This window comes from Lycorma delicatula, chromosome 4 (assembly GCF_047948215.1).
Source record: "Lycorma delicatula isolate Av1 chromosome 4, ASM4794821v1, whole genome shotgun sequence".
In the NCBI taxonomy this organism is placed as follows: Eukaryota; Metazoa; Arthropoda; class Insecta; order Hemiptera; family Fulgoridae; genus Lycorma; species Lycorma delicatula.
In genome coordinates this window covers 39951688-39973368 of record NC_134458.1, presented here as the reverse complement: position 1 = coordinate 39973368, position 21681 = coordinate 39951688, and the positions used below count along the sequence as shown (strand labels likewise).

Here is a 21681-nt window from a genome sequence, read left to right as displayed (position 1 = left end):
AAGAAAAAATTGTGTACATTTAGACTATGCTAACTTTTTATTAAGAAAATTGGTGAATTTAGCCATTTGGCCATCATGTATCTAGTGTCAAATCCTCCATTCTACAATGGGTAAAATAAAATGGCTATTGAAAAAATAACTTGCATATGTCTCTATCTACCATGTTTTAAGCTAAGAAAAATTAAGGAGAAAGAGAAAATAAAAAGAAGTAACATTGTTTGATTAATATAAAACAATAAAACTCAATCACTGTGAATATGCATGACTATTGATTGATTAACTCACTTGATGACGTTAAACAAACGTTTTTAGTTAAGAAAATTGCAGAAGTAAACTTACAAGTTTATTTCTAAATTCATAAAAAAATATTTTAAATAATTATTAATTGCTCTTTAAGTAAATTAGTCATCTTATTCTATTATCTATTTTTTTCAGATCAAGGCATCATAATAGAAGGGGTAGTCATTCAAACCATCTAAATTCATCCCTCCATTCACCAACTAATTTTTTGAATAACACTCCAGCATCACCTTTACCACAAAGGTTTGTATCATTATAACAAACATTAACATTTTTAAAAAAATTATTTTTGCTTCAATGAATATCTCTGATATTATTCTTTGTAAATGAAAATAACAGAGGTTAATTAAAATTAATTAATATTGAAAATGAAAAAAAAAACATTTCTTAGAAAACTGAAGTTAAACAATTTTTAAATAGCTGTTGTACGAGTATATTATACATTGATATTTGAATAATATTCAGTAGCTAAAGATTCTTCTGTTTACATTAAGGTTATTTGTTTAATTCAAAATGGCTTTTCTATAATCAGTTACTTTTATTGCAGTTTATTCTTATGAATTATTTCCAATTAAAGTGATCAGAAAAGGAGTAAAGTAATGATTGGATTATTTGGGTAGATATTAGGTTTCTACAAAAAATAAACATTTTACAGGTAGATACTACAAAACTGTTGTGCCTTTGTTCAGCATACTGCTATTGGATATTTGATTAATTATATTTGTAATTCAAAACCTGTTGTTTTACAAAAAATGAGCTATGATTATAATTATTTGTTTTTAGTATAAAGTACTATCAGTTCTCATAATGGTCATTTTACATATAAAAGTTTGTATGCTAATAAAGTATACTAGTTTCAGTGAAAAAGGCAATGGGAAACCATTTAATTTTTCACTTTCTCTGGAATGACTTACACAATATGTCAATTAAATAATGAGACTAGGTTTCTAACTTTAGAGAAAGAAGGGGGAACTGATTATGAGTTCTTTGGTGTGCCTGAACCTATATGACAAACATAACACTCTCAACCATTCAGTTGATTGTGAGTCATCATTTAGTATGTTTGTGTTTCCTGTTGTACGCCAGAATAGTGCTAAGTTTAAAAGTTGAAAAGTGTGTCAATATGACATTTTTAATAAAAACTGAAAAAACAACAGTATGTCCTCAAAGGCTTACTGAGACTTATGACAAAGACAGTGTGTGTTGTGCATATGTGTTTGAGTAGCACAAAGAATTCAGTAAAGGATATCAGAATATGGAAGACAATGAACCTCTTGGACGACCTTCCAATTCAAGAACCGAAGAAAATTAACCAGATTTCTCGAGAAGACCGCTAACTCAGTGCTGAGTGAGAGCTGAAGCCATGATCATTGACAAAGACACTGCATAGAAATTTTGTGTGAGGATTTCAGCATGAAAAATGTTTGTCCCAAGTCAGTCTTTAGGGTTCTCATGTCAGAGAAAAAAGAATGCAACAAGGAAGTTTACGCCGATATGGTGCAGCAACTTGATGCCAACCCCAATCTTTTCCAAAAAAAATTGTCACATGCTGAAGCCTGGATCTTCCAGTATGATCCTGAAGTTAAGCCATAATCAATGCACTAGAAAACACTGTCATCACCAAAAATGAACTGTGTGTCAAAACATAGGAAATTTGAAGCCACACTCTTTTTTTTTTGTTAAGGGTGTAATTTTCCCAGAATATGTTCCAGAAGGCACAACAGTGAACCACCATTGTTATAGGGAAGTTTTGACAAAATTGAGAAAAAGAGTCAGAAAATAACCAGAGCTGTGGAAAAATAGTTTCATTCTTCATTATGACAATGCATCTGCTCACACAGAACTTTCTGTAAAGCAGTTTTTGAGTGATAAACACATACTACACTGGTAAATTTCCAATTTACACGGATTTAGCATCATGTGAGTTTTTCTTGTCCCTAGAGCAGTGATTCTCAACCTTTTTAGCACCATGACCCTCAAAAAGTAAAAAAAAAAATATAATGTATATTTCACGACCCCCAGCCCTAACCTAAAATGAAACCTAGTTAAAACTATTTAACTGTGTTGATAGCGACAGTATATGAACATGCATGTATGAAATGTACAAAAAAGAGCAATTTAAAGGTTCCAACTTGATGTGCATGTGCTTCTTATAATTTGGTTTGCTTGCATAATATTCACTGTGAGAACATGTTTGAACATGCATTATATACGTTGTGATCTCAGCAGTATAAAAGAAGTGTAAGGGATTGTAGAATGTCAGTTTAGATGCCATCTACATCCAGCGAATTGATTGGTAAAAAGACAAGATTGTATAGTGACAGTTATTTAAATTAAGGCTTTACCTCATTGGATGGAAAGCCACAGTGCATTTTTTGCTTTCAAGTCCTCTTTGATGAATGCAAAAAGCCATCAAAATTAATTCAACACTTAGAAACTAAACATTTGGATCGTATAAGCAAATCTTTAGAATTTTCCAAATCTTTAGAATAAGAAAATTACATATGTTGAGAAATCAACAAGCTTCTATTTGTAAATCAAACCACACTGATAAAAGTACACTTGAAGCACCTTATCTCATAGCATTAAGAGTAGCTAAGATATCCAAACTCCATACAATCGCAGAAAACCTAATATTGCCTGCTGCAATTGATCTGTGTTTTAATAGGCAAGGAAGAAGCAAAAAAACTGAAAAAATTCCACTTTCTAATGACAGAGTATCAAGGCGAATCGATGACAATGGCTGCCGATATTCATGAGTAGATAATTCAGCATGCGATTTCAAGTGAATTTTTTAGAATCCAACTTGATGAATCAACAGATGTGGCAAACATTTCTCAGTTCTTATGTTTTGTGAGATATGAATGCAATAGGGATAGTTCAGTCAAAGAAAATATGCTATTTTACAAATCAATACCTGGTCATCCAACAGGACAATATCTTCTTGATGTTTGTTATTAAGTTACTAAAAACTATAATGTGGATTGAACTAAGTGTATTGCAGTATGAAGTGATGGTGGAAAGGCGATAACAGGAAAGAACAGTGGATTTCTGAAAAAATAAAAGATTGTCTCATACCAAGGGTGGAATGGATACTGCTTCCTGCACAGACATGCTCATGGCACAAAAAATATGCTGGCAAATCTCAAACAAATTCTTTATAAAGCTGTAAAAATGGTTAATTTTATTAAAATTTGACCACTACAGATTAGGCTGTTTGCTAAACTATGCGGTGAAAAGAAAAAATCTCTTCTTTTCCATACAGAAGTCAGACAGTTATCGCAGGGGAAAGTGTTAACCCGGTTATTGGAATTGCGAGATGAATTAATAATATTTTTCCAAGATAAAGAAATGCCATTCTCACTGTTTTACAGAATAATTGTATTTGCTGTTGGCTTAGCTGATGTATTTTTGAATTTAAACGACTTCAATGAGATAGGTACCGAATCCATTTAATGAAAATGCTGTTACAGCTGCTAAGTTACTGGTTGAGATTCACAACCAGCTCATTGAAATGTCTGTCAATAAAACGTTACAACTACAATTCACATCTGAAGATTCAGATATGATTTGGCTTGATCATTGAAGTGATTATGGAAATGTAGTCACAGAAGCATTGAAAATATTAATCCCTTTCACCATGTCTTACCTTTGTGAAAAGAGTTCTTATCTACAGTTATACTAAAAACCAAATATAGGAATCAACTTGTTATCACCTGAAAACAATTTGCTTTTATATGTTTTCAACATAGATCCATGTATGGAGAAACTTTTAAATGGTAAACAAACACAACCATCTCATTAATTTATTATCTGTACATGTATAATTACAACTGTAAGTAAAATGTTTATAATAAATAACTTTTTATCATAAAATGATTTTATTATTGTTTATGTGTAAATTTGTTGGCTAATTTCACAACCCCCTTTCATATCACCACAATCCCCATGGGGGGTTGTGAACCCCAGGTTGAGAAACGCTTCCCTAGAGTGAAATCTGTGCTTAAAGGAACATGTTTTGTGTCAGTTGATGCAGTAAAGAAGAAAATGGCAGACAAACCATGTATTAAAACAGTTAACAAAAATTAATCTGCTCCACATCTTTGATCTGTGGAAAACAAGACTGCATTGGTGTTAAGTGTAAATGAGAACTACATTGAAGAGGACATGCATTTGAATTGTAATTCATAAAAATAAAGTTATTGTATCACTCTTATTATTTAAGAGACAAACCTCATATATGGAATGCTTCATGTTTTTCAGTGTGGCTCTGTTATTTTTAGAAGAAACATGTGTCTCATGATAAGTCACTCCCGGATGTCCTGCTATCAATAACAACCATACTAACTACTAGTAGTAACAGAACAAGTTCACATCCAAAAAAAAATCCTTTTTTCTTGATGGAATCCCATTGCAAGCAGAGGGGGTTAATTAAATAACCCTTGAGTGGGCATGCTGAGTGTAAACTGGATTTTGACTTTCAGTTGGGAATGCCACAAGATGAAGATCATGAAATCTACTTACATACATCACAATGAAATGTAGGTAGGAGGAGCAGGGTCTGAAAGTTTATGCTACATTCAACAGGTTTGCATAAAGGTTTCTTACTGAGGGATGTAACTAATAATGATTAAGAGTAATCAGATGAATACAGAGATACACTCCGGGGGTAATCAGGCAGTAAATGGCTTGAAAAAAATACTATTGGAATAGGTGCATGTACATTTGTCATTTTTTGCCTTACTATTGTGTAAGTTTAAATCCACAAGAGTATCCTATCCTGTCAATGGCCAGTAGAAGAATTGCTAGTAATTTTAGTGTATAACAGAAATATTACCTCACTATTAAGCTTTAGTAATTAATCACTACATTAAGCTTAACATGTATTTTAACAGAGCTGCATCTTCACAACCACAACAACAAATTCAACAGCAACAGCAGCAGCTGACGCAGCAACAACAAGAACAAACCCAGTCGCAGCAACAAATAAAACAGCAAATGCAACCACAACCACCACAGTCCCCACAGTTAAGCCGGCCAGTATCTGTTACTCCAACAGTATTGAATTCTACCCAAAGAAACACCTCAAGTGATTCAAATGAACATAGCAACATCAGTCTTGCGAGTAAGTTTATATTAAAATAAAATTAAGATAATGTTTATTCAAATACAATAATTTGCTGTTTATATATGATGGTTTTTAACAATCTCTCAAAAAACTGCATTAAGAACAAAATATAAATATTCCCCCTGTAGTTATATAATTAATATTGATAATATTCTTTAACTGCATAACAACTTTTCAGTATTTTTCGGTGACTTTTTTTACATCATGAAATTAATATCTTGTACTCATACTGCATAAGTACAAGACATTAATTTCATAGTGTAGATAATTTTACTGTGTGTGTTTTCAGTTTTATTTGTCAGTGTTCTGTTACAACGTATTCCTAAATAGCAATTTTCAGTAATATTTATGTCGATTTTAACACTCTTATACCAATAATCAATACCATATAAAGTAATCAGCTAAAGATACATGCTATAATTTGTCCAGAAAAAATTTCTGTTAATAAAATCATTAATCCAAGAAGGTAATCTAATTTCACAGAAATGTACATTAAAATATTTTTTTTTTTCATCATCATACAATTATAATAAATGTCAATATGTACTTTTATAATATATAGAATATTGAGGTGACATTAGCCCTCTTCTCACAGATTTTCCAACATCTGAGAGATAATGCTTTCAATAATACCTCTGACCTTCTTTCTCAGTGTCAATTTCTACTACAGATGTTCCATAAAAATATCTTTAACATATCACCAGAAAAAGAAATCCCATAAAGGTGACCTACAAAGCCAAGGAATTGGTCTGTCTCTGCCGATCCAACGGTTTGGAAATGTCACCTTCAAAGTGTCATGAACACCAAGTATGCTAGCCCAGTGAGTGGAAGATTCCTTCAGTTTGAAGATAACATTAGGTATCTCTCATGCAACTGCATGAGAGATAATTGTTTGCATTAATTTTTTTTTCTTGTGAAAGAAGAAAGGCCCATTTTGTGAAAAAAATTATTTTAATCATGCAGTAGAGTGCACCAAACACTTTTAGTTGTATCTTAAATATGATCTTTTACCACATGCAGATTTTCTGATCACGAATACTCACTTTATGTCTATTGACTAACTACTCTATCAACATGAAATGTTATAATTTTTAATGTTGTTCATTGTTAGATCAAATGTGATTCAAATATAATAATGATTGTAGACATCAATTTTGTCAAAAATGAGATTAGCATACGAGGTGTGGCTATTCAAGAACGAGACTAATGCTGCTACAGAAGAACTGCGGATGCGTCAAATTCGTACGACCGACAGCTGTGTAGCCTGTGACAGCTGTGAAGCCTTTTTTGATTGTTGCCACTCCAGTTTCTGTTGACATAATAGTCTGGCTGTGGCTTTTGTTTGGTTAACATCGGTTTTTTTGTTTTGCCAAAAAATGATAAGGATTTTATTAGAGCAAAGAATTGTCGTGAAATTTCATATTAAACTTGGAAAAACCACTACTGAAACTTATTTTTTGTTAAAAAAAGTATGTGGCAATGAATCTTTATCATGTGTGCAGGTTTTTGAGGGGTTTAAGCGTTTTCAAGGTGGCCAAGAAGACGTTGAAGATGATCAAAATTCAAAGCAGTGGTGATTGTTTTTTCGATATTCTTGGGATTGTGTACCTTCACTGGGTTCCTGAAGGTCAAACTATTAATCAACATTTCTACCTTGTCCTTGTTCAACTCCATGAAAAAATAAGAAAAAAATTACCTGAATTGTGGAAGAATAAGTCATGAGTTCTTCATCAGGTCAACACACTGGCTCACACTGCATTGTCTGTCAAGACATTTCTAGCCAAGTATAACATCCCAGTGTTAGACCATGCACCTTATTCTCCTGACCTGGTACCTTATTCTCCTGACTTTTATCTCTTCCCCAAGGTCAAATCTGCATTAAAACAGACAAGATTTCAGACCGTTGAAGCTGCGAAAGAAAAAGCAGCATGTGTCGTGAAAGAGCTCACAGTAAAAGACTTCCAGCACTGTATCGAAAAATGGAGAATTCGGATGGAGTGTTATAGGGATAGAGGAGGGGTGTATGTTGAAGGGGATAATAACTATAACTAAATATATGTAAATTTAAAATAAAATATTTTACAGCTTTAGTCTCGTTATTTAAAAGCCACACTTTGTATTCCTTGCATTTGCAATGTGAGGGATTGATCATTTTCAATGATCAAGCTAGTTTAAATTGTTTTAAGCTTTCGACTTTATATGAGTAAAGCTTCAGATTTTTTTCCATGACACTATAGATTTAGGCACTTGTAGCCGACTTTAAGGTCAGTCAGTCTGTTGGACTGATGTACTGGCTTATTAGGTCACCTAGATAATTAACAACTTGAATCTCTTCCGCTACTTTTTTAGCCTGCTACAGTCTGCCAGTGCTTTTCGCTTTCTCTACAAAACCAGTTTTCTAAACTTTTTTCATCTAAGACTTTATGATCTTCCCATTCTAGAGAATCCCAATTATAATTGGTGGTAAACATTGTCTGAGCATTCTAAAGGAGATTTTGTGTTAGCTAACCAAAAAATGCACTGACCCATCTCTTGTAAAGCCACCATTTTGAATTAATAGATGTGGCAGTGTTTCTAGTGGCTACAGCAGTAAACAATTCACCACATAAAGTGAAAACAAATATTTAATAGTTAGAAAAATGAACTGGGATTTATTGTTAAAAATTAAAAATATATAAATTATAAGAGTAATATTTATGAATTCTCTTATATTAGTTTCTTTGAATATAATTTGTGTAATTTTTCATATTTTTTCTTTGGTCATTACTGGATTCTCTGTTTTATTCTATACATTTTATTTTATTTTTTTCATAGATATTATTGTAAAATTACAATTGTAAGTTTGATTGCTTTATATTTTGTGATGGAAAGAATAAGTGATGTGCTTTAAGGCACATGTAGCATGTACTCTGTAAAACTATGCAAAGAAATCACTATTTATATTGGTGAAGAGTAAAAAAATTCAAATGTCTTAGCTCCATTCTTTTGCCATACTTAAACTGTAATGTCAATGTTATTACAGTTATGAGACATTGTTAATGCCAATGTTATTACTCTTAGAGGGTAAACTTCAGCTGAATAAAATATTATTATTTATCCTTAGGCCTGCAAGAATAAATTTCAGTAAAAATAAAGGGAAGATACCAAGGAGTACCTTGCTAATTGCAATTAATTTGTTCCTCAGTCATAACATAAGCACAAAACTGCTGTGAACAACAAAATGTTAGACATATTCAACATATTTAGCATGTTTCAAGACCAATAAAAATTGTAATTATCCCAGAAAATGAGTGGATTTAAGTAACATTTTGTATAAAAGTTTTTTCACATTTTGATCATAATGATCAATGAAATAAAAGTTAATTTAATTACTTAACACCAGACTCAGATATTTAACATGTAATATAATACAAATAAATGTTTACTGTTAAAATTATCCAATAACTGTTTGAATTTTTAATTTATTAAAAATGTTTAAATCCTTTTGTGAAAATTTTTGTTTTGAATCATAAGAATATTAAACTTTTATCTGCTTCCCTTAAATTTATGTTTTCAGGCAGGGTGTGTATTTGATTGGTTTAAGGTTCAAGGAATCTTTATGTTTATTGAATTAGGTTTTATCAATCCACCCAATAAAAGAGGCATACACTACGTTTTGCTGGGCAGTCTGAATCAAAGGTTTAAATGGTTTGTTTTTAAACCAAGTTTATATCTTCTACTGGAATTAACCAAAGTGACAAAAGTTATTTCTATTTTTTACTTTTATTTTTTATTGTTGTAAAATACTGATTAAATGCACTTATCTAATAGTGATCAATACACAGGTGTAGCCAGGATTTTCACCAGGGGGAGGGGCAAAAAAATAAGATATCGTTTTTTGTTAAAAAATGGTTTTATTTGAACATTTGAAAACACTAAAAGTAATTAGTTGCAATGCTATTTGAACCTGTCTAAATCTTATTTCAGCACTGGCCTACTAGAGTTCTGGCTAAATCTGGATAAAATTTCTTTCTCAAATTTATTTTTAGCTTCCAGAACCTTCTTTTTATACAAATTCATCACACAAAGATAAACAAGCTGATTTTCTGTCATTGTTGACTGTAACCTAGATTTTACCCTGCATAAGCTGCTGAAGGATCTTTCGATAGTGCATGTTGTGCAGGGCTGAGCAACTGAGATAAGTAGCACCTGTTTCATGGACGGGTAGAACAATTCTTTAACTAGTGCAGCTAGTTCTATCTCTTTCAGTTCAGCATTTGGCACATTTTTTCCTTTCTAAGGCACATTTTTTCCTTTTAAAACCATCTAATTAAGCAAAACTGCTGTACTAGTAGCTAATTACAATTTTCAATCGTTATTTAAAATTATTGGAGTATGGTATACTTGTTATTATTCCCTTATTTAGTATTATATGATTTTTCTTAAAATTTCAATAATTAAGAAAGACAACATTAAAATCTTTATTATTATTACAAATAAAAAACATTCTTATTACCTGAATATTTTAGGTTGCTTTAATTAGATGGTTTTGGAACTCAATGACTCAAATGAAAATAACATAGTTATATACCTTTCCTGCTAAAAAGGTTTTTAACATCCATTTTTGATTACTATTATTACGGAATTGCAGTCTGAACTAGCTCAAATGCGTCAACTCACTCAAGTGAATCAGTTGCACTGATTGCAGCACTTAAGTAGGAAACAGAAGGTACTAGAACCTTCCTGTGAAATCCAGCCTCAAACATTTTATAATCTTCGAGTTTTACCACAGACCATTCAGACCCTGAACCACCATTTCCCCACTCATTCACCAGAGAATGTCCCACCATGATTCAAACATGCTTTCTTGCCGCAAAATATTTTTATAACCTATTGATATTAACCTATAATTTTTTGTTTGATTAAATGAGCCAAGGGGGTAAGAACCCCACCCTGCCACACCATGGTTATGCCTATGGATCAATAAGTACAGTTTATATTTCAATTAATATTTACAACTTTTTTCATTACTTTTTTTTTCATTTATTTTTTTCATACATTATTTGTTATTTTTACTTTTTTTTGTAATGCTTAATGATGATGGTATACTAAAAATCAAACTGGCCATCTAGGTTTACCATTTAAGTCAATTTTCAAAACTTTTTTAAACATAATCTTGTTTTCCAGTTTACTTCAATAACTGTTTAACACAGCTCTACAATTGTAATTTTTAATATCTTGTTTGTGTATGAACTCCTTAACCTGCTCAGTACAAAATAACCCATCTATAATTTTAACCAGACATTATCAACATGCTGATCCCAATTCAATGAACTATCAAGAGTTAAGGCTAAAAATTTGATAGATTTTTCTTTATTACTTATAATTATCTTATCATTTTTATTTTGTAGAATAATAATATCTACTATCCTATGGAGAAGGAAAGAAGTAACCACTGACATTTATAAATATACCGGAAATTATTTCTTATTATAGAAACACTAGTGCAGCTCATAGCACAATTTACAGTAATTAATTTCTAAGCATAAAACAGAACTTTCATCAGTCATAGCACATTCTGTGGCATCTCCATCAATGGACTGACATCATTGACATATGACAGCCCGTCAATAAGAGTAAGGCTTAAGACAGATGTTTTGACTCACTATAGTTTCTATCGCATGGAGTATGAAGTTATCAGTGGCCATTAAACTGCATACATTTTCACAAAAAATATTTTTCCACAATTTGATGAGAAAATGTTCTACTTAACACAATCAAATGTTTTCTCTAAATATAAGAATGACAAATTTTTTTGTTTTGATATCCCATATATTTTCAATCAATTTTTTGTTAATTGTTAATAATAATGAAATCATATTTTTTTGGTAATATCAAATCTCATTCAGAGTAGTAAATAGTCCATAAAATCAGCCCTGTAGATAAACTCTGTCAAATTACTCAGAGGTCTTACATATTCAGAAAAGTAAAAATGATAAATCAATTTTTGATTTGATTTTAATGATAAAAATTCAGATCGATGAATTTTGTCTAAACCTTATTATTTTTCTTCTATAATATTCATTCATTGAGAAAAAATTGTAATATAACTTACATACAAATATAGTTTTACATACAAATTTAAAGAGAAAAAGGACTAGAAATAAAATATTTTAATGATTAACAATAAAAGCAGGTCTGTTTTATCAAAGGTATTATACTTGAGGTGACCAATTCTTATATAGCCAACAGTCCTGATGTTAAAATGAGGTCCTTGACTCATTTCTTCTTTTTATAAGAATGTCTCCAATTCATATTTAATTAGTCTGCTTTTGAACCCCTTTATTTCTTGATATCTTTTCACACCATTTAATATCATCTTATCACTTGATACCTTATCACCATTCTGGCAGTTTTTCATCATATATATTCAAATTCTTAAGCTTTTATCACATAACTGGGAGAATCTTGTAGTAGTACTACAGTAAAGATATAAGTAATTTTGATAAAATCAAACATTATTGATGCAACTGGTTTTTACTTCAGGTCATGTGATGGTACCAACGTCACCTCATACCTCAAACCACTGGCGATCCAGGCTAACAACTATTAAAAATAGTTTCCTAGGCTCACCAAGATTTCATAGACGAAAATTACAAGGTACTATAATGTTTACATATTCTTTCATGTGTAAGTTGGTTTTGTAGCAACGTTTATTTTATATTAATAACATTGATCATGTTCTAGTCATAATAATTGTTGTAAAAATACTATTTATATAAAATGTAGTAAAAGTTTTATGGCACTAGTAGTGGTAGTAAAGCACCAGTAGTTGTAACATATAATAATGAGAGCAATTTTTTTTTTTATTATTACTATTAATTGCATAAAGAATATGAAGAATTTTAAGACTATTTGTATTCTTTTCTCAGCTATTATTAACAGCTATTTAACAGAGGAAAACTATTGTTATTGAATTATCAAAAATAAAAAAATTGTTGATAAATTCTTGAATTTTTAGATCCCAGAATTTAAAAATATTAAATCTTGATTGCAAAGTTCTGTGTGTGTGAATGTATGTGTATTTTTGTTTCTATACATCAGAAACAGTTTACCTACCATCATAAAATTTGGTGTAGATATTTGTATATTAGAGGCTGATTTTGTAATATCTTTTTTTTAAATAGGTGAGTGGGTAGTAGGTACAAGGATATTATATCTGAAAGACGAATGGATTTAAGAATAGTGGATATTTTACTTGAGTGTGTTTTTAGTTTTAAATTTTTAAATATTATTAAAACATTTTGAAAAAAATTCATAAACCATTTATATGAATGATTTTTTAATTTTGAAACCGGCAAATTGTATTTTACTCATGTTTGCTGTTTTTAAATTTTGATTTGATTTTTTTTCCTGATGATGTCATCAGGATATGAAGAAAACTTTTTATAAGAACAAAGGGTAATTTTGAAACTTTTTCAAACACTTCAGAATACTGTAATTTGAGATATTTTTAACTACATTTTGTCACTTAGAAAAAATATATTGCTGAAAAAATTAAAAAAAAACGTTTATTTGTTTAACAAATCCTTATAGGATAGGTTTTTTTTAATAAGAAAATAAGTTTAAAAAAAGTTATTATTACCTTTATGTGTGTTATAACAGTAAAAATAAGTTTGATTTTTGTCAGGAAGAGTTACATTTTTAATTTTATCAGATGCAGAGAAAGTTCAGTAACTTCTTTACCAACATTTTTTTTATTTTTATTGAGGCATGCACTGTCATTGACAATTTATTAATGAGCCATTGCTTTCAATGTATTTCAAGATTTTTGTTTGTGTATAGTCACATTCATATTTTTAAATAAAAACTAATTTTTTTTGTCCAGTAAAATAGAGAAAGTAATATTCTGAGTTATTAGTGCTATAAATCACCATCATTTTTTTTTAAATTTTGTTAATTTATGTAAGAGTCTGAAAACACCTCATAGCATTAGTGTCAGAATAGAAAACATTAAAATAATTTTTTTTATCATTTTAGTAACATTGTACATAATGTGGTTAATATGCTAGCATTATTAGAGTAGATTTTATTGTTGGTCAGTAAAGAACAGAGTTTATTTTTAAAGCTTTAATCTATGCAACTTTCTATTATTTCTGTTATTAAAATGGGGGGGAATCCCAATATATTTATACTTACTTGTTATCATTAAAATAAGTAACTAAAAAGCATATTTCTTAAATTTATGTATCTTATAACTTTTGTTAAGTTTTTATTTTATTATATTTGAATTATTCAGTTTGAAATCAGTCTTGTACTGATAATTACAGATATTCATGAAACTGCAATCTCTTCTTAAAAACCTAAAGAATTATTTTAAACTTGTAAACTTCAAAAAAGTAATTTAAAAGTGAAAAACAGTTTTACAGCTGTTTAATATTAAACAACTCATTCAAATTGGTGGATGTCGTTCTTCCCAAGGCATTGCAAGAAAATTTTCAGATCTTTCTTCAGTGTAGATTCTGGTCTCACTATCAGGTACTCCATTGTTTCTGTGTTACTGGAGACCTACTGAAGAAGCAGCTGATATTCATTTCCGTTGGAAGAAAAGTTCCATTGATTTGAAATTGAATCATAAATATTTAATAAGTTTAAAGGTTATCATCCTTTGAATATTGTCTAACAAATGGAAAAAGTGTAAATAGAAATCGGCATGGAAAAATATAATGAAGTGTTCACTCAGTAAAATTATTGTAAATGGTTCTTGAGTATTTTTTTTGCTATTTTATTCTAATAACCATTTAGCACTGATAATTTTTTTCATGGAAAAATATAGAAAAATGTTCTTAATAATTCATAAATTTTTAAATCTTTTTTACTTTCTTTGTTAAATGTCAACTGGATTGTAGTTTAATTAGTCTTGATTCTGATGAATAGTGGTATATTATGTATGCTTTGGATCAGCATAAAAATATTTGCAGTTCGTTATTGTTATTGAAAAATGCCATTAAAAATCCATTTCACTGAGTTCTAAATACATTTTATTCTCTGTAAAATACAATATATTCTACACCAAAAACTTTATAAAAATCCAGATAGTAAGGAAGGGTGGAAAAATCTTGCTTTACATAAAATATAAACATATCAATCAACAGTGTTTCTGTTTAATAAATAAATATTATGTTGAAATTTCAGACTGAAGTTCTTAAGGCTAGTTTGAACTTTAAATGTATCTTCAGCAGATAACTCAGTTTCACTAAAATTCAACATAAAAATTGTGGTTTTTCTAATAAGTATTTTGGTTTATGGTTACCAGCTCACATTTGAATTAAAAAATCTACTAGAACTTTATTCATCATGTGACTTTGATAATGTGTATTTTAGAATAATGCCTTTCAGAACATGCTGTTATGTTCCATCATCAGATTTATCAGATAATCAATCAAAGGAAGTTATTAAAATGTTAAAATCTGCAATACATGTAAATAAATAAACAAATAGACACCCGTTACTCATTGCACAAAGAAGTATTATACACAGTACACAAATTATAGTACACTATATACTTTAGTAATACCAAAAAGACAACTCTTGGCATTATTATGCTTCATGCCTCTAATCAGATGTGTTTTGTAACAATTACCTATGCACTGAATAACATATGTTTGTTCCTTTATGTTTTTAAATATGTTTTGCATTTTAAAATTTAAAGACCTCAGTAGAGTGACATGTTCATAGAGTGAATATGTTCTGCAACATTTTATTTTAATACATACATTAACAGATACAACAAATAAAGGTATTTAATTTTTTATTTAACTCTTGTCTGCTCCAACTCAGAAGATATTAATGATTTAATATTAATTGTAATTGAAGTTGTAAATATATTTTATATCTATAAATGGTGTTAAAAGCTGAGGTACTTCATGGTTAGCATAACCTATCAAGTTCCTTAGTTAGAAAAATGAATAAGATGCCTCAATTGCTATCATTTCTTGAGTTTTTAACTCTGTACAATTTTTAACTTTTTGGGAAAGAGGACATTTTTAGAACTTCTGTTCAAGAAATTAGAAATTAAGTGTCCTGATGGCAAACTCAGAATGCTGTTAACTAGTTTTGTTTAGGTTACTGCATTTTTATTAATTTTATAATTATTTGTTAATAAACACAGAAAATATCTTGTTTTTCTGATAATACTACAAACTACTGAATTCATAAATTAAATCATTGATACCTTACCATTCAAAATATCATTTATTTCTCCAAATACTGAAATAGAAAAAGTTGAGCCCATGCTCCAATGAATTCTAACTTACACATTCTTAATGATGTACATAAGTTTTTGATGGAAAACTTTGTTGGTGGAATTTCCATGGTTGTTTACCATTTATTTTATTTTATTTTGATTGCACATATTTTTATATATTAGTGTAGGACAGCAGCATTTTTGATGATGTAGGAATGAGAGCGTGCTTTTTATTTATCAAAATTAAAAGATTTCTTTTACTGAAATGCCGAGTTGAATTTGATTGCTAGAAATAGTTCTCAGCTACTTGTATTTGATATTCTTTCTTCTCATACATGTACAGTAGACTTACTTTTTACTGATGAAATTAGGATTAAACCCATATCCAATAATCATATAAGTCATTTAACTGGCAAATTATACTTTATCTTTCATATTGTAAGATTTGTTTGTTTGACTTTAAAACAAAGTAAAAAACTTAAGTCCAAACAAATTAAACTTTCCCATTTCTTTCTACTCTCAAAGAACAGCTGAAGTTAAGCTGTATGTTATAGGAACTTAAATCATAACTAATCATAGAAAAACATTATTAAAATACTGACCGGTGACCCAATTCTGAACTGTACAGTGCGAAGAATGAAAATAAAAGCTTGTGTTAGAGAAGGTTGAGATTGTATTACTAGTGAACCTGAAAACATTTACGCCCATCTGATAGGACAACAATAATAATTGTTGTACTTTTATTTATGCATGTTTAATTTATTGCTGTTTTCATGTTTTATTAGTTATAATTCATTCTTACATAATTAGTATTAATAATTCAATAAATAAAGATTGCAAAACAAGAATTTTAATTTAGGTGTATTTTTAACTAAGTGCTAAGTTTTGTAACTAGTGCTTAAATGTATATTTTATCCATAATTACATTAAATTAGATGTACAGTTATTATTATAATACAATTTTTTTTGTACAATATCTAGAATTTGTTATTATTTTGAATTTTCAAATTCTTTTTATTATGTACAGTTGTTTTCATTGTTGATTGTACTTTCTTTTTTTTAAGGTTATAGAGGCATTGACTACTGTGGTCATTAGCCCCTTTTCACATCAAAAAAGGAAAAATATCTCTTCCCCCTCCTGATAAAAACTAGCAACATAGTCAAAAGACTAGTCTTATCAAAGCATCTAATTATTAGACTTGTCAAAGGTTTTACAAATGTAAAAGATACACAAGATGACAAGGATGTAAAGGGCCCTTATCACTTAAAAACACCTAAAACTAATATTAAAAAACTGCAAAACAAATTAAAAATACTTAAAACACTTCACCAATTCTATTGAAATGTTGTCAAAAATAAACTATATAAAACAATTCACATAATGTATATGAAGCACAAAATTCATTTATAAAGATATATAAAACAGTTTTTCCTTAATTTTATCGCCTAGATTTGCCCTTAAGCTATCCTTTCTTTCTTCTTTTTCAATCTTCCTGAAGGCCTTGATGCCAAATTTCAAGGTATCTGAAACCTTGGAGATGGATTCTTCTGATCCTCCATAGTAAATCACGAAGGATCTCCTGCTGCCATCATCAGATGATACTGGATTTGATGGTGCAGTCAGCAGTGCATCAGAGTCAAGACTCAATGCACTTAATCCCTGCTAAAGTTTGTGGGGCAGCTGAAGTGCTCGCCCTCTCATTTAAAGGCCTCTAAGCTTCTGTAGGTTAAATTGTCAGTCATTCAAAGTCTTTTTTCTCTAGGAACTATTTCAAGCTTCTTAATTCCCTTTGTGGGGATTTTCTGTATTTGAACTTTTATTTTTGGTACATTTTTGAGATTTCTTGTGCGATTTAGCTTCTGTATCCTTCAACGTTTGATTAATCGAAGGCTTATTCCTAGGTTTTTACAATTTTTTATATAGAGACACATTGTTTCTTTTGCATTGGCTGGTTAGGACTGCTTTCTCTAGATGGTTGATTCTTCAATTTTTCATTAATGATATGTTCTATCACAATAACCAGAGCTGGTGCTATGAAGCCAAGCATCAGTTGCGTAACTACTCTTCTGGTTTAAAGGGAGCTGCAGGAGCTATAGCAACCTGTGCATATGATGCAGTCCTTGGTGTTCTACCAAGTTCAGTTATTCTAGTTTTATAATAGCTGACTTTTTGTTCTGTCTTAACCTCTTGAACAGCTACTTCTTGCTTATATATTGGGCAGTTCTGTGATCTACAGATCCCTGCACGGTTCTTCAGGGTATAACGGCTCGTCCCCCCTCTCACACACACACACACACACACATACACACACACACACACACACACACACACACACACACACACAGAGAGAGAGAGAGAGAGAGAGAGAGAGAGAGAGAGAGAGAGAGAGAGAGAGAGAGAGAGATATCTGCTTCTTAATACTTCTTGCCACTGTGTGTCAGAATCTCTGACATCCAAAGCACGCAATGGAGTTGCAATAAACAATTAAACGAACAGTCTATGGAATCCAGCCTTTATTTTGTCTGAACACTTTGTTGAACATTAACACATGGGATGCACGGGGTGTGACTTCTCCATTACGACTTGTTTTTAGTCACCTTTGTGCTACTACTCCCAGACTATGAAGTTCCTTGATGATTTCCTTGTCCTTGCACTTTAGTAAATTCCTGCCATCGACCACTCCTTTTGAGGTTTTTAATGATCCATATGGTGAGACATCAGTGTCCATGAATACCATCCTCGTCGCTTTAAAAAGTCGTAATGATTGTGAATTTTTTACTCTTTCAACAAATAGTCCAACACTAGTTATCCTTGTCTCCTTTACAGGCCCTCCTGTAGCTTTCATGATGCCCTGTGCTATCACCAAAGGACTAATCTTTGTAAAATCACCTTCCTTCCTCTCAATCACTAAATACTAAGGAATCGATCAGTTGCTCCGTGGTTCAATCTTAGTTCAATCCTTTTCCTGGACTCTACATTCTTCCTTATCACTGAATTCTATGTTCTTCCTTCACTTTGCTTCCAAAGACAAAGGCTCTCCTGGACGAGGATTTTTACGTGGACCCTCTGCCATGGATGTTGTGGAAGTAGAAATATCCATAACCTATATAATCATCAGTTAATATGTCGTAAGGTATGGGTGGAGAGACGGTTGGCCATGCCCCGAATCATTGATCCTGCCTGGATTCCCCCAGTCAGCCACTCCCCACAAATTTAACCCGGGCCGGGTTAAATTGCCTGACCCACTACAAAGAAAGAAAGAGAAGACTTGATTATTCTGTATTTCACATGAAACTGAGCATCTGCTAATTCACTCTTGGTTACAAACTCAAACAAATACAGAAATATAGTCACTAAAAATCTTGATTCTTGAACATCACATTTGTTTACCTCCTAGGCTTTCCTTTTAGCTATCCTTTCTTACATCTTTTTTCCATTCTCCATACGGACTCTATTTCTGATGACAAAGTGTCTGAGGCCTTGGACATGGCATCTTCTTCTCTTTCAAATACCAGTGATGTTCTGCGGCTGACATCAGGTGATGACAACCTAGATGGAGTGGTTAACATGGCTGTTATTATATCTAAACTTAATGCAATTTCCAATGGTATATTTGGAGCGGCTGAAGTCCTTGCCATCTCTTTAGGTGTCCTCTGGGCTTTTGGAGGTTCCATAGGTGTAGGTTGTATAGTGTTTATACTCGGTGCTTTCTCTATTGTTACTTGCACCTGCATCCCACTAATCTCAGACTTTTTCTGCATCCTTGACACACCCTCCATTGCTTTAAACTGGTCAAAGGAGTGATGTTTTTTGCTTTTTCGGATGTCTCTTTATCCTTATGCACAACATTGATTGGGAGTTGCATCATCGTGGGTTTTGCTGCTTCTTTTCATTGAGAAGATTTGATCCTACTGTCAGCAATGTCCATCTGTTGATGAGTCTTCGCGGGTTTTAATGGTTCCTTTCACTAACTACATTCAATCTTAGTGTCAATGATTTTTTCTATCATAGTAGCTTGTAATCTGTCCATTAGGTTAATATTTTTTTTTTGTGCATTTGTTTAGTTAATGTATTTTTTTTTTACATTCCTCTGTTTCATATGTCCCCTGATAGGATTAGGTACATATATGAAAGTTTTCTTTACTGTTTTGCACTATTTTCACATTAAAGTAGGTCATTCTGCTTCCCTGTTAGTTAAAGAAAAAAAATTATTCTTATTAAAATAATAATAAGTCCATCTATTATTAATAATAATAGTCCTGTTGAATGGGAATTAAAATATATGATTTGTCCAAATAAACAGTCGAAGAATTTTCTTTTCTGCAATCGGTCATTTTTCTTAAATATTCCATTTTCTTGCACCGGATGTCTTCTTTCTAAATCAAAAATTTCCTATTATTAGTTTTACAACACTTAAACCCTAAGTGTTTCAGGATAGCTGCTGGTGTAGTTCTAGAACGTTTAAATTGGATACTCTTTTGAAGTTCTTCGCGTAATTTATTTAATGTAGGCAGTTCATTATATTTTGCGTGCTTATTAACTCATTAACTGTTCATCTTACAATGCCTTGATTGAACTGTTCAATCCATTGGTGTGCTGAATGAACATGACTACGATTTAGATTTAACAAAATCCTGTTTTCCTTTTCAGAGTTTTTGAACTTGTGATCTTGAAATCCTACAAGCTGCAGCTGCAGCGGTTTTTTCTTCACACATTTGAATGCGTATTAAATGTTTATCATCTTCTTATTTTCCTGACTATACCTTCTTTCTTCTTAAAATTGTATACATTATTAACTATTTCAGAGCTTGACTATGAAGCTTTTTATTCTCTTCATAAACAACGCATACAATAAATATTATCTTAAATTTGTTCAGTGCTTCCACCCACCCTCCACCTGAAAACTGCTCACAACTAAATTATTATAATTTGTAGGATATAGAGCTATTACTTAATGATGATGTTTATTACTATAAATATCATCAACAATACTAATACAATCACAAGTGCATATAAATATAATTCAGATGAAATACTTTGATAACTTTCATTTGTAATAAGTGGTCATTCATTTTATGACTCATTTGATGGAGGGAGTGTAATAATAATCTGTTAATACAAGTATAATCTATTCGTTTTTATACTGTATACTGTAAGAAATATTTATAAGTACGTTAAATATTTTTAAAGAAATTATTGTATAAAATTAAACAAAATAATAAATTTTAATCGGGGAAAGAAATTTTACTATTTATGAAAACAGTTAAGCACACTGTTTTACGAAATACTCGGTTTCTGAAGAGCCTAATGTTACAAGAAAAGAGTACTATAATGCCCTACACAGCGACTGTCTTCCTTCTGCAAGCAAGCTTTTATTTTCATCGTATGCACTGTATAATTTAATACTTTGTTGCTTATATATATATATATTTTCTTTCATATTTGTAAGCCATTTAATTTTTTCATTGTTATTAATTAATGCATTTGGATTTGAATTTGAATTTATATAAAATGTGCGTAACTTGATGAAGGAATTTTTTTTATATTTTTTAATAAATAAACAAAGTTAGATAGTTATAAATATAGTGTTATTGTAACTGACAAAAACGCTTATTCCATGGATCAAAAAAGCACTTCTTTGCATAAATTCAGTTACCAAAATACAAAACAATTATTTCCACTTAACTACATTAAAACACTGTTAGAGCTCTGTTATAAAGTAAGAAAAGAAAATGGGGAATATTTGCAATGAAAAATAAATTTAATGTCCAAGTAAAATGTAAAGATAGATGTGTATGAACATGCTATAAATAATATACATTACAAGATTACAGAACTACGTATTCTGTATTACATAATGAATGCTGACATTTTCTCAACATTCCAAATGGTTGAAAAAATTAACTTTTAGGAAATAGTCAAGAGCCACTTCCTGGAAGTACTTTTACATACAGGACTGTAGATGTTGCACAACTGGCCTAATTTATCCATATCATTATTTGTAAGAAGAATTTTTTGTTTAGAATT

The 21681-nt window shown here is 30.7% G+C and overlaps 1 protein-coding gene across 3 annotated transcripts in view; it reads left to right on the top strand.

Annotated features, from left to right (window-relative positions):
• Positions 1-21681, top strand: part of sff (BRSK family serine/threonine-protein kinase sugar-free frosting) — a 276362-nt gene that overhangs the window by 208399 nt on the left and 46282 nt on the right. For all 3 annotated transcript variants that reach the window (XM_075362769.1, XM_075362768.1, XM_075362771.1), the window contains exons 10-12: positions 436-543; positions 5196-5425; positions 11954-12067. In XM_075362769.1, the coding sequence (XP_075218884.1) occupies positions 436-543; positions 5196-5425; positions 11954-12067 (452 nt within the window). The remainder of the gene's footprint in view (positions 1-435; positions 544-5195; positions 5426-11953; positions 12068-21681) is intronic.